Source organism: Anarhichas minor, unplaced genomic scaffold (genome assembly GCF_050575085.1).
Source record: "Anarhichas minor isolate MPS153535 unplaced genomic scaffold, ASM5057508v1 ptg000137l, whole genome shotgun sequence".
Lineage (NCBI taxonomy): Eukaryota > Metazoa > Chordata > Actinopteri > Perciformes > Anarhichadidae > Anarhichas > Anarhichas minor.
In genome coordinates, this window is record NW_027466583.1 from 467,501 (window position 1) to 480,434 (window position 12,934).

Genomic DNA, 12,934 nt, shown 5'->3' on the forward strand with positions numbered 1-12,934 from the left:
ATTGGAGGCTCCACACTGTGACACGCCCCCTGCTGCAGGTGAGACACACAGTGTTACTGATCACACAAACGGAAGAAATAAAACTCTCTCTCTCTCTCTCTGTCGTCAGGCTCTCTCGCCCACACACCTGTCCGTCTCTGATGTCTTGGACTGCAGGTAAACTGATCTCTGATTGATTGTTATGGTCTCAGGTGTGTCTGACTCTCACCTGTCTGTTGATGTGTGCAGGTCAGAGTTAGTGTGTTTTCAGGCTCAGGTGTGTGACAGGATCAGTCTCAACAACAGGACCAGTGACTCAGATGCTGGTGTGCGCCTCACAGTGTGTGACCAAACTGGGCGGAGTCTTCAGGTGTACCTGGACTTGAGCCACACCCCCTACCCACCTGGCCTGTTGCCTGGCAACACACTGCTGATCTCTGGTTTCCAGCGTAGAGTGTCGAGGTAACGAACACTAAATGTGTTTGAAGTGATCTGAGTGAGGAAGCTGTGACGCAGTGAAGTGTGTCTCTCTCTCTCTCTCTCCCTGTCTGTCTCTCTCTCTGTGTGTGTGTGTGTGTGTCTCCCTGTCTGTCTCTCTGTCTACCTGCCTGTCTCTCTCTGTCTCTCTCTCTCTCTCTGTGTCTGTCTGTCTCCCTGCCTGTCTCTCTCTCTCTCTCTGTCTCCCTGTCTCTCTCTGCCTGTCTGTCTCCCTGTCTCTCTCTGTCTCCCTGCCTCTCTCCCTACCTCCCTGTCTGTCTGTGTCTCAGGTCAGGAGGTGTGTACTGCAGCTCTCTTCCTCTCAGCTCCATAACAGTCGTGTCTCTTGGAGATGTGAGGTAACCACTCTGGATCAATAACAGGTGTTTATATCGCTACGTCATCATTTACTGATCGAGTCGATCTGTTTCCTTTCAGCTCCGCCCGGCCTCCTCCTGCTCCCATGATGCATCTGGGTGTGTGGGCAGTGAGCAGAGAGCAGAGGTGCATTGTGGGCCAGGTCAGAGGTCATGTGGTGTGTTTCCTGTTCCTGCAGCTGGAGTGGAGCTGCTCGCTGTGTGGGAGTGTCTTCATACAGGTGCTCCACTCTACTGGGTTCTACTGGGTTCTACTGTCTTCATACAGGTGCTCCACTCTACTGGGTTCTATTGGGTTCATACAGGTGCTCCACTCTACTAGGTTCTACTGGGTACATACAGGTGCTCCACTCTACTGGGTTCTACTGTTTTCATACAGGTGCTCCACTCTACTGGGTTCTACTGGGTTCATACAGGTGCTCCACTCTACTGGGTTCTACTGTGTACATACAGGTGCTCCACTCTACTGGGTTCTACTGTCTTCATACAGGTGCTCCACTCTACTAGGTTCTACTGGGTACATACAGGTGCTCCACTCTACTGGGTTCTACTGTTTTCATACAGGTGCTCCACTCTACTGGGTTCTACTGGGTTCATACAGGTGCTCCACTCTACTGGGTTCTACTGTGTACATACAGGTGCTCCACTCTACTGGGTTCTACTGTCTTCATACAGGTGCTCCACTCTACTGGGTTCTACTGTCTTCATACAGGTGCTCCACTCTACTGGGTTCTACTGTGTACATACAGGTGCTCCACTCTACTGGGTTCTACTGTCTTCATACAGGTGCTCCACTCTACTGGGTTCTACTGTCTTCATACAGGTGCTCCACTCTACTGGGTTCTACTGGGTTCATACAGGTGCTCCACTCTACCTGGTTCTACTGGGTTCATACAGGTGCTCCACTCTACTGGGTTCTATTGGGTTATACTGTCTTCATATAGGTGCTCCACTCTACTGGGTTCTATTGGGTTCTTTACTACAATACTTTTTTTTACTTTTATTGTACTTTACTCTTCTTCATGTCTTTGTTATGAACTTTGTCTCCACTAGAGGACACTAGTTCAGTGGTTCTCAGCTGGTCTGGCTGATGGACCCACCATCACCTCTTCATGACAAGCAGCGACCCAAATGTTCAACTTCTCAAAGTTCTTTAATGTAAAGATGGATCAGTCTGAACCTGAGCTGAACATGTCCTCTGCATCGTAGTGTAGGAGCTCTCTAGTGCAGAGACATAGTTCCTGTCTGTCCCCGTCCCACATGTTCCACCTAAACGAGTAAAACTGCTTTGTTTTGTGTCTGTAGATTCGTCCATTTGTGACGCAGAATGACCTCTTGCCTAAATCTGATCTGTGGTCTGTTGTTGATGTCATCCGACATGTCTTCAGTTCAATACTCATAGTGTCATTAGACAGAGGGTTAGTCTTCAGTTCATCCTCTGCTGATATTAACATTACAAGACATTAACACCAAATATTGTTCAGGAGTGTGAATAGACGGCACTCCACTGCATTAAAAATCCCCTTCAAAATAAAAGCACAGGATTTTTTTTTTTTTTCAGGCAAAGGCGACCCACTGAGAACGGGTCCACCAGTTGAGAATCACTGCACGAGAGCAGTGGTTCTCAACTGGTCTGGCTGCCGGACCCACCATCACCCCTTAATGACAAACCGCGACCCACGACCCAAATTATATATCTATATATATATTAGTGCTGGGCAACGATTACAATTTTTAATCGTGATTAATTGCATTGTTATGGCAAAGTTCAATAATGAATTCAAAAGTGCTGCTCTATGAACTAAAGGTGAATAACATTGTGTGTAAACACTTTAAACACATCAGGTTGTTGTTAGCAGCAGTGTTCTCTTCACACAGCAGCAGTTCTATCTCTTCACTATCTGTGCTCAGTGTGTGTGTGTGTGAAACGTTCCACTGCTGTGCAACAGGAACAACATGTTTCACACCTTTCATCTACATGTGTGTGTTGTGTCTTCATGACAGTCAGAGCATGTGATGCAGCTCTACTCTTCATCACTATGATGCTGTAGCTCAGAGGTGATGAAGGTGACCCAGCTCTACTCTTCATCACTATGATGCTGTAACTCAGAGGTGATGAAGGTGACCCAGCTCTACTCTTCATCACTATGATGCTGTAACTCAGAGGTGATGAAGGTGACCCAGCTCTACTCTTCATCACTATGATGCTGTAACTCAGAGGTGATGAAGGTGACCCAGCTCTACTCTTCATCACTATGATTCTGTAGCTCAGAGGTGATGAAGGTGACCCAGCTCTACTCTTCATCACTATGATGCTGTGTGTGTGTGTATATATATATATATATATATATATATATATATATATATATATATATATATATATATATATATATATATATATATATATATATATATATATATATATATATATATATATATATATATATATATATATATATATATATATTCATTCAAGAAGTCTAGTAGTAGTAACGTCTCTGTGTAGTAAACAACTGCCAAATCAAATAAAGAAAGTACACATCAATTATATTTTAACAAATATTATTCTCACTTTAAATTTAACTGGATGGATTATAAATAATACATAGAAATACATAAATAAATGTTCTTCTCATTTAAAGTAAAATAACGGCTGGATTAAAAAATAAATTACGTAACAGAATTCATTTTAGAAAAGTTATTTTCACTGAATTGCTCTGCAGCTTTAAATTCAGTTCATTGAGGGTGAAGTGAAGAAGCCACAATATTATATTTTCTCATCTTCTAAAAAGAGAATTTAGTGTTGGAAGAATTCCACTGCATGAAAGCCTCGTCAGGCAAAGGCCCGCGACCCACTGAAAACTCTTCTTCATGTCTTTGTTATGAACTTTGTCTCCAGTAGAGGACACTTTACTCTTCATGTCTTTGTTATGAACTTTGTCTCCAGTAGAGGACACTTTACTCTTCATGTCTTTGTTATGAACTTTGTCTCCAGTAGAGGACACTAGAGGACACTTTACTCTTCTTCATGTCTTTGTTATGAACTTTGTCTCCAGTAGAGGACACTAGAGGACACTTTACTCTTCATGTCTTTGTTTATTCTCTCTGTTTCTTAGACTTGTTCCAGTCCTCAGTGTCGATCATCTTCGTCCGTCTTTCAGTCCAAAGCAAAGTAAGACTTCTTCTTCTTCTGCTCATATGAGTGTGTTTCTGTGTACTTATACTCTCTAAGCAGCATGTTGATGTACTTGTTTGATTGGTCAGGATTGTGATCGATGACGGCACCGGTGAGGCTCACCTGTGGTTCTCAGGTGCTCTGGTTCGTCCTCTGCTGGGATTGGCTGATTCTCAGTGGGAGGGGCTTCAGAGAGCGCTAAGGGTCAGAGGTCACGTCAGAGTCTACCCCCGGGGGCGGAGCCTGGTCAGTGACATCACAGCAGCTGTGGACCAATTACAGTGTGTCTGTGTGTCTCTCTCAGCTGTGTGTATTTACCTGTGTGTCTCTCTCAGGTGTGTGACTCTGATGACCCTCTCCTCCACTTCCTGTTGTGTGTGTGCAGCAGTGATGTTGTGTGTCGTCAGCTCTCTCTCACCTGCAGAAAACAAAACAACCAGAGATCAGAAGGTACGAACATATAATCGCTCTCACCTGGTCAACACCTGCAGACCGGTGGCCATGTTGACGAAGTTCATGTTCGTTTCAGAGATGAAGAGGTTCAGCAGAGGAGAACGAGACTTCATGACCAGAGTGACTCCTCCTCTACAGCTCACCTGTCTGCACCTGAACGCTGACTGATCTCACCCGTACACGTCTACGCACCCGTACACAACAACGCACCCATACAGGTCAACGCTGACTGATCTCACCTGTCTGCACACTGACCACAGGAAGAGGCGGAGCCAGTTCACCTTACTTTGAATGTTTTCTCTGTTTTATAGAATGTGTTGATATTCTGTTTCGTTTCGTTTGGTTTGACATGTTGATATAAGTTATTAAATATTCATTTATTTCTCCTGAAGTCTGTTTCAGCTTTTATTTCAATAGAATAGAATCATGTTTATTGATCGTCTGTAAAACCTTCATGTGTTGCTCTGGTTCCTCCACCAGAGGACGCTGTTTTACATCAAACTGAGCTCAAACTAAACAGACCAACTCATCTACAGAGAGTCTCAGTTCACAGGACTATGCCTTGAGGCGTCCTTGAGGAGGTTCCTAATGTGCTTGAGTGCTTGTAGGGGCCTTGGGGAGGTTTGGGAAGTCCTTGAGGAGGTTCCTAAGGTGCTTGAGGGTCTTGTAGGGGCCTTGGGGATGTTCGGGAAGTCCTTGAGAATGTTCTTAAGGTACTTGAGGGTTGTGTAGGGCCCCTGGGAGGTTTGGGAAGTCGTTGAGGAGGTTCTTAATGTACTTGAGGGTCTTGTAGGGGCCTTGGGGAGGTTTGGGAAGTCCTTGAGGATGTTCCTAAGGTGCTTGAGGGTCTTGTAGGGGCCTTGGGGAGGTTTAGGAAGTCGTTGAGGTTCTTAATGTACTTGAGGGTCTTGTAGGGGCCTTGGGGAGGTTTAGGAAGTCCTTGAGGAGGTTTCTAAGGTACTTGAGGGTCTTGTAGGGGCCTTGGGGATGTTTGGGAAGTCCTTGAGGAGGTTCCTATGGTACTTGAGGGTCTTGTATGGCCCTTGGGGATGTTTGGGAAGTCCTTGAGGAGGTTCCTAAGGTGCTTGACAAGGTTCTATGGGTCCTTGAGAACACTGTTGGGCTGGCTGAAGAGGCTCTAAGGGTCTTTGAGGAAACTCTGGAGTTCCTTGAGGACAGTTTAAAGATAGCTGAGAAGGTTCTGATGCTCTGTGAGGATGTTTGAAAGGTCCTTGAGGAGGTTCTGGGGTTCTCAGGGTTCTCAGGGTTTAGAATGAGTTGATCTCAATTTCACCTGCTCAGGTAAGATGAGCTGCACCTTGATGAACTGAAGGCACCTTGATGAACCTGTAGGGGCGGCTGAGCTCCTCTCTCTCTCTGATGTTCAACACCAAACGTCTGCTCCTGGTAACTGATGACTCATCTGCAGCTCTGTTTCTGATTGGCTGCTGACTGAACAGGAAGTGAAAGTAAGGAGTCGGGACTTTCCAGAGACGCTGCGTTGAGGTTTCTGAGGTTAAAGAAAGACGAGAAAACTAAACAAGAAGCTGCTGAACAGAGACGCTGCTGCTGAGTGTGATCACATGACTGCTGACTGTACAACACACACACACACGCACGCACGCACGCACACGCACGCACACAGCCACACAGACAGCAACACACACACACTTGATTAATGCTGCAGCTAATAACTGTTATCTCCTCTTGTGTTTAACGTTTATACAGCTCACTGTATCCTGCAGTGTGACAACACACAATAATAACACAAATAATAAGTCATCTTTGTTTACGCTGCACATTTCAAAATAAAGTAACGTACTGAATATGTTGACAGGAGAGAATGTATGAATAAAAAGTTAAATAAGAGGAAGAAAGAGTCAAACGATCATAGACGTAGTCTTTATGTCACCCGGAGGTTTCTGGAGAGCTGCGACGTTCTCTTCACGTAGAGAACCGTTCTGTACGGAAGAGAACGTCACAGGGGAGGAGAACGTCACGGGGGAAGTGTAACGGTAAAATATGTTCTAACATGTTCTCTGCATAGTCTCTGTAAGAGGAAAGTGCCCGCTGTGACATAAAACATTCCATATAGGGCAATAGCATAAGATGAGGCACATGCAAGCCATATAGGGCAGCGACAGAGAATGAGGCGCCTTCCTGTAATGCAGAGGACATGTACCAGACACTGATGCACACGTATGACTTGTCCCCCACTTGTCCCCCCCTTCTTCTCACTGTCTCCTTTGTTTGTAAAGGTATAAATAAGAATGTACGGAGATGATTCTGGGGGGCACTCTCACAGGTTACTGAAATACGTATCTGTGAAACTGCTCTCCTTGCTTGCAACGCAATAAATTGACTTTACACACTTTGATCATTCATCAAGAATCTGTTCGTTTGATATTGACTAAAAAACCTTTATACTCTTCTCCCGACTAGTCATAGAAATATTCCACAACAGAAGAGAACGTCACAGGGGAGGAGAACGTCACGGGGGAAGAGAACGAGAACGTCACGGGAGGAGAACATCGCAGGTGAGGAGAACGTCACAGAGGAGGAGAACGTCGCATATATATATATATACGTATATATATATACGTATATATATATATGTATATATATATATATATATGTATATATATATATATATATATACATATACACACATATATATATATATATATACATATATATATATATATATATATGTATATATATATATATATATATATATAGCAATCCTAAGGCAGAGGAAATCAATCAAGACAGTTAATATTAACAGCAGCAAAACAAATGTCAGCAAACGTGTTTATTAACTCTCAGTAACACATGTGCATATACTTTATATTTTTAAATAAGTTGATGAAAAGAGAAACATTTATCAATAATGTTCACACAGGGATGCAAACTTAGAAGATTGACACATTTTACACAGCAGAATATATACATATTCACATAGAAATCATTTACATGGACGTCTTATGTCAATTTAAATAAATAAAATAAAAAGGTGACATCACAACTGTCCTCTCTGTGACAGCAACATGAACACATGAGAAGGATGTACTGGTTGTGTTATTAGTGAAGGCTTTGTACAGGATGAGAGATCATGTAACTGTAACCTTAAGTACAGGATGGTCACATGGAGATATTACAAATGGACTAATGTCTTAATTCAAAGCTACAGCTGCTGAATGTTTGTCCATCGTTCTCCCCTCAGCTCCTGCTCTCTGTAACAAAACAAGAACACAATCAGCAAAATACTCAAATTCAGTGAATTCGTGTTAATCTCAACGTTTGAAACGTTACCGGACTTAAAGTGATATTTCAGGTTCACAACCTGTCTACCTGAGCTCACGTTGGTCCGTTTATGTACATGATATAAAGTATAAATCATCTGTAAAATCATCACAAACTCAGTAAGATATTATTCAACCTCTGAGGTTTGAAAGTCAAGTTATTAAAAGTTACTTTACAAGGTTCACTACGGTCGGATGCAGGCAGCCGAGCTGCCGGTAATAGCGCACCGGCACGCAATGCATCTTGGGATATGCTGGGCCGCCACATCAGATGTGTCCTCCTAATCTGGGACCAGAAGGCTGCATTGAAGGACTCTTCAACAGAAATGTGAAATGGGACAGCACTAGTCGCAGCGCTGTGACGCAACCGGTCTACGAATGCAGCCTCCGCAGGATGCAGACCCTGAATTGAGACACAAGCTGTGAGTCTGAGCTGCTTCACCTGGTAACTGATGACTCACCAGCAGCTCTCTCTCTGATTGGCTGCTGACTTGGAAGTGAAAGTAAAGAATGGGACTTTCCACAGACGCTGCTGCGTTCAGGTGCTGCAGGAAACCCCAGACTCCTCATGCTAAGTGACTGTTCCAGCTGAGCCTCAGAGGGGAACTCCTGGCTGTACGGAGACGCCTGAAGGCATCGTGTGGTCTGACTGGTTCCACTGGTTTCAGAGAACGAGGGAACTCAAACTGTCTCACTTCATCAAACTACATGTTTTCACCTTAAATCAGAGAAGAAGAAGAAGAAGAAGAAGAAGAAGAAGAGTGTCATGTTTCAGAGCTTCTGTTTCATCAGGTTCATAAAAACACTCTTTAATCTTCTTTTAATCCTTTTGTTTCCTGAAAGAATGCAGCAGATTAAACACATCGTGTGATTAATGAGTGAAGTTATGAATTAAAATATTAAATATTAAAGTTATTTCAGTCAAATATTTTTACCTTTTGAGGCGTTTTATTTAAATGACTTTGCTGCAGAAAACAAAAGATAAATATTAATCTTTAATGTTTTACCTCTGATCACATGACCTCATTGATGAGTTAAATGATTAATGAACATGTGGACGTATATAAATATCAGAATCAGAATCAGCTTTATTGGCCATGTATGCTTCCGCATACATGGAATTTGACTCCGGTTTCCACTCCGCTCTCAATGTACAACACAAATTTACAATAAACAACAAAAAAATATATATGTAAAGAATAAAAAGGGCAGCAAAAAAAAGTAGATGTAGGTATAGACATTTAACAGCTATATACAATATAAGTGTAAATATATATCCAAAGGAAAGAGTGTACATATATATATATATATGTATATATATATATATGTATATATATGTGTATATATATGTATATATATATATATGTGTATATATATATATATATATACACACACACATGTGAACATAAACCTATAAACAATGGCAATGGAATTGAGGTGATAGTGCAAGTGGTGGTAACAGTGCAAACAGAGGTAATAGTGCAGTATAACTTATTTATTGTTCATGAGTGACGGCCAGTGGAAACGAGTATAAAACGTGTATTTAATGAATGAAAGAGAACTTCATGACGACTCTTCAGCTGTGATTCAGATCTAAAAGAAGCTGAGAGGAGAGACGAGCTCGTCACAGAGTTATAGGAATCAACCTTTTATTGTGAAACTCTTGAAACAGGAAGCTGTGAGGCAGCAGGTTAATATCTTCAAATCAACACTTTGTAAATAATAAATAATATAATTTTAATCTATCTTCATCTTCTGTATTCATTTATCAAAAATAAAATATTAATGTTGAAGATGAAACTTTAGTCTGAATTTAAAGACTTTATTTTGAAAAGCCTGTATGAACACAGTGCTGATGACTGATTGAGTCGTTGTGTCTGTTAAAGTTCATGAGAGCAGCAGCCTTCTCTACCTGGACACTGATGACATCACACCATCTCTGCTCTCTCATTGGCTCGTTGTGTGAAAGAGCTCAGCTGCTGCTGGAGTTTCTGTCAGTCCTCCTCAGACCGGTTCAGAGTCTACAGGGTCTCAGACGGGTTCAGGGTCTCAGTCGGGTTCAGGTCTACAGAGTCTCAGACGGGTTCAGGTCTACAGGGAGCTGATGAAGATGATGAAGATGATGGTGGTCCTCGTCCTCTCTGGTGTCCTCTGGGTCTCAGCTGACGGTAAGTTTCATGTTTCAGTTCAGTTTAAACCTCTGATGGTTCAAACAGTCAGTTTGTTTACTAACATACTTTGTTTACTAACACTTTGTTGACTAACAGTCTGAACAACAAACAAACAGTCTTCAGCTGAACTTTGTTTTCTCTTCAGTTCTTCATGAGGACATTAATCTTAGTGGCTGTTCAGACTCTGGTGGAGAGGACATGTACGGTCTGGATGGTGAAGAGATTTGGTACGCAGACTTCAAACACAAGAAAGGAGTCGAGCCTCAGCCTCCTTTTGTAGATCACATTACCTACTCAGGAGCTTATGAACAAGCTGTGGCTAATCAAGAGATCTGCAAACAGAACCTGAAAACATTGCGTGAAGCCTTAAAGGAGTTCTCACCGGAGCGAGGTAAAGACAAACACTTCATACTTATATATATGTGTAAGTATACATATATATACGTATATATACATATACATACATATATATATACATATACATACGTATATATACACATACATATATACATATATATATATATATACATATATACACATATATATATACACATATATATATACATATATACACATACATATATACATATATATATATATATATACATATATATACACACATATATATATATATGTGTGTAAGTATATATATATATATATATATATATTTATTATTATATTATTATTATTTTTAATGTGTCTTCAGCTGTTTAAACTGTTAACATCTTACTGTTGTAAATAAAATATACTTCATGTTACATTAAAGTATAAAACATCAGCATCATGAAATCATTTTATGTTGTTTACTTTAATGTTTGTTCATTTATCTGATGTTTGTTTTATTTTCTATTTACACTTTAAACCAAACGTATATTTTAGATATTTATTGTTGATTAAAGAACAAACAGCCAGAGTTCCTCTAAACAACAACTAAAGTCTCTCAGAACAACTTCAACAAGGTTCTTAAAATACACTGTTCTCATCAGTTAGTTTGCTAACAGTCTGAACAACAAACAAACATGAGAACATTGGAACATGAGAGTAATCAAAGTAACGATTCATCTCATGAGAACATTTTATTAAGAGTGTGTTCTGTTCAGATCCTCCTTCCAGTCACATGATCTACACCAGAGACAAAGTGGAACCAGGACAGAAGAACTCCCTCATCTGTCATGTGACTGGTTTCTATCCTGCTCCTGTGGAGTTCTCCTGGACCAAGAACGAGGAGAACGTCACTGAAGGAAGCAGCACCAACGTTCCCTTCGTCAACAAGGACGGAACCTTCAATCAGTTCTCCACCCTGGAGTTCACCCCACAGCTGGGAGACATCTACGGCTGTACAGTGAAACATCTGGCCCTGGACCAGCCACAGACCAAGTTCTATGGTGAGAACCTTATTAACATCTGCACAACAAACAAACAGCTCAGTTCTCCAGATGTGGAGATGAACCTTAATGTCTCTGTTTTCTGTCTCCAGATGTGGAGGTGAAGCTTAATGTCTCTGTGTGTTCTGTCTGCAGATGTGGAGATGAAGCTTAATGTCTGTGTGTTCTGTCTCCAGATGTGGAGGTGAAGCTTAATGTCTCTGTGTTTTCTGTCTCCAGATGTGGAGATGAAGCTTAATGTCTCTGTGTTTTCTGTCTCCAGATGTGGAGATGAAGCTTAATGTCTCTGTGTTTTCTGTCTCCAGATGTGGAGGTGAAGCTTAATGTCTCTGTGTTTTCTGTCTCCAGATGTGGAGGTGAAGCTTAATGTCTCTGTGTGTTCTGTCTCCAGATGTGGAGGTGAAGCTTAATGTCTCTGTGTTTTCTGTCTCCAGATGTGGAGGTGAAGCTTAATGTCTCTGTGTTTTCTGTCTCCAGATGTGGAGGTGAACCTTAATGTCTCTGTGTTTTCTGTCTCCAGATGTGCAGCAGCCTCAGCCCAGCATTGGTCCAGCGGTCTTCTGTGGAGTCGGTCTGACTGTCGGTCTGCTCGGTGTCGCTGCTGGAACCTTCTTCCTCATCAAAGGAAACGAGTGCAGCTGATTGATTAATGATCGACTCGTCTTCATCATCTGATCGTCTCGTCTTCATCATCTGATCGACTCGTCTTCATCATCTGATCGTCTCGTCTTCATCATCTGATCGACTCGTCTTCATCATCTAATCCAGTTTAATTAATGTTATTTCTGTTTCTCATCTCTTATTATTGTATGAATCTTAGTTATCAGCGTGCTCTTATTTTGAAATAAAGGTAACATCTGCAGAGATATAACCGTGTCTATCATTGATATACAGTATGTATATATATAAATGTATATGTATACATACAGTGCCTTGCATAAGTATTCACCCCCCTTGGATGTTTCATCCTTTTGTTGCTTTTATACATGAAATCATGATCAGTATGATTTGGCTTTTTTGACAAGAATTTGCAAAAAACAACTTTAATATCAAAGTGAAAACAGATTTTTACAAAATAATGTCAATTAATTATAAATATATAAGGTAAAGTAAAGATTGCATAAGTATTCACCCCCTTCAGCTCAGTATTTAGTAAATGCACCTTTGGCTGCAATCACAGCACTGAGTGTGTGTGTGTGTGTGTGTGTGTGGATGTGTCACACTGAGTGTGTGTGTGTGTGTGTGTGTGTGTGTGTGTGTGTGTGTGAGTGGATGTGCCTCACTGAGTGTGTGTGTGTGTGTGTGTGTGTGTGTGTGTGTCTCACTCAGGCTGGCACATCTGGACACTAAGATGTTTCTCTATTCTTCTTCAAATCAGCTCCAGCTCTGTCAGGTTACTCAATGATCGGGCGTGAACAGCTCTTCTCAAGTCCAGCCACAGATTCTGGATTGGATTGAGGTCTGGGCTTTGACTTCCACTCCAGAACATTCACCTTGTGGTCTTTGAACCATTCTGTGGAGCTTTTGCTGTATGCTTGGGGTCGTTGTCTTGCTGGAGAATAAATCTTCTCCCAAGTCGTAGTTCTCTTGCAGACTGAGTCAGATCATCCTCCAG

General features: G+C 41.6%; 2 protein-coding genes and 1 long non-coding RNA gene across 21 annotated transcripts in view; 2 read left to right on the plus strand and 1 right to left on the minus strand.

Annotated features, from left to right (window-relative positions):
• ctc1 (CTS telomere maintenance complex component 1) overlaps nt 1-4,852 on the plus strand; it is a 15,784-nt gene extending 10,932 nt beyond the window's left edge. The window contains exons 15-27 of one of the 19 annotated variants that reach the window (XM_076085032.1): nt 1-38; nt 110-156; nt 229-441; nt 747-815; nt 895-1,101; nt 1,250-1,323; nt 1,361-1,416; nt 1,481-1,545; nt 1,583-1,730; nt 3,950-4,005; nt 4,098-4,254; nt 4,344-4,458; nt 4,538-4,852. The exon at nt 1-38 is cut by the window's left edge and continues 85 nt beyond it. In XM_076085032.1, the coding sequence (XP_075941147.1) occupies nt 1-38; nt 110-156; nt 229-441; nt 747-815; nt 895-1,101; nt 1,250-1,323; nt 1,361-1,416; nt 1,481-1,545; nt 1,583-1,730; nt 3,950-4,005; nt 4,098-4,254; nt 4,344-4,458; nt 4,538-4,629 (1,337 nt within the window). In that variant the 3' untranslated portion in view covers nt 4,630-4,852. Of the gene's footprint in view, nt 39-109; nt 157-228; nt 442-746; nt 816-894; nt 1,102-1,175; nt 1,213-1,249; nt 1,417-1,471; nt 1,731-1,777; nt 2,298-3,949; nt 4,006-4,097; nt 4,255-4,343; nt 4,459-4,537 lie in introns of those variants that run through there. The other 18 variants (XM_076085033.1, XM_076085035.1, XM_076085034.1 and 15 more) reach the window with 18 other exon arrangements.
• Nucleotides 4,853-7,258: 2,406 nt separating this feature from the next.
• LOC142943520 (uncharacterized) lies at nt 7,259-8,821 on the minus strand. The gene is made up of 3 exons (XR_012952080.1): nt 8,771-8,821; nt 8,206-8,481; nt 7,259-7,694 (listed from the first exon to the last, which is right to left on the minus strand). It is a non-coding gene; the product is annotated as an uncharacterized LOC142943520 (long non-coding RNA).
• Nucleotides 8,822-9,786: 965 nt separating this feature from the next.
• LOC142943519 (HLA class II histocompatibility antigen, DP alpha 1 chain-like) lies at nt 9,787-12,190 on the plus strand. Its single transcript, XM_076085080.1, has 4 exons — nt 9,787-9,931; nt 10,080-10,308; nt 11,021-11,319; nt 11,840-12,190. Exons 1-4 carry the CDS (start codon nt 9,868-9,870, stop codon nt 11,959-11,961), a joined length of 714 nt encoding a protein of 237 aa, XP_075941195.1. The 5' UTR covers nt 9,787-9,867; the 3' UTR covers nt 11,962-12,190.
• The last annotated feature ends 744 nt before the right edge of the window (nt 12,191-12,934 follow it).

Bases quoted from the DNA above. Each gene is read 5' to 3' on its own strand.
- LOC142943519 (XM_076085080.1), top strand. From the start codon at position 9,868: ATGAAGATGATGAAGATGATGGTGGTCCTCGTCCTCTCTGGTGTCCTC. The intron at 9,932-10,079 runs GTAAGTTTCATG...TTTTCTCTTCAG, and splicing joins CCTCTGGGTCTCAGCTGACG to TTCTTCATGAGGACATTAAT. The intron at 11,320-11,839 runs GTGAGAACCTTA...TTCTGTCTCCAG, and splicing joins GCCACAGACCAAGTTCTATG to ATGTGCAGCAGCCTCAGCCC.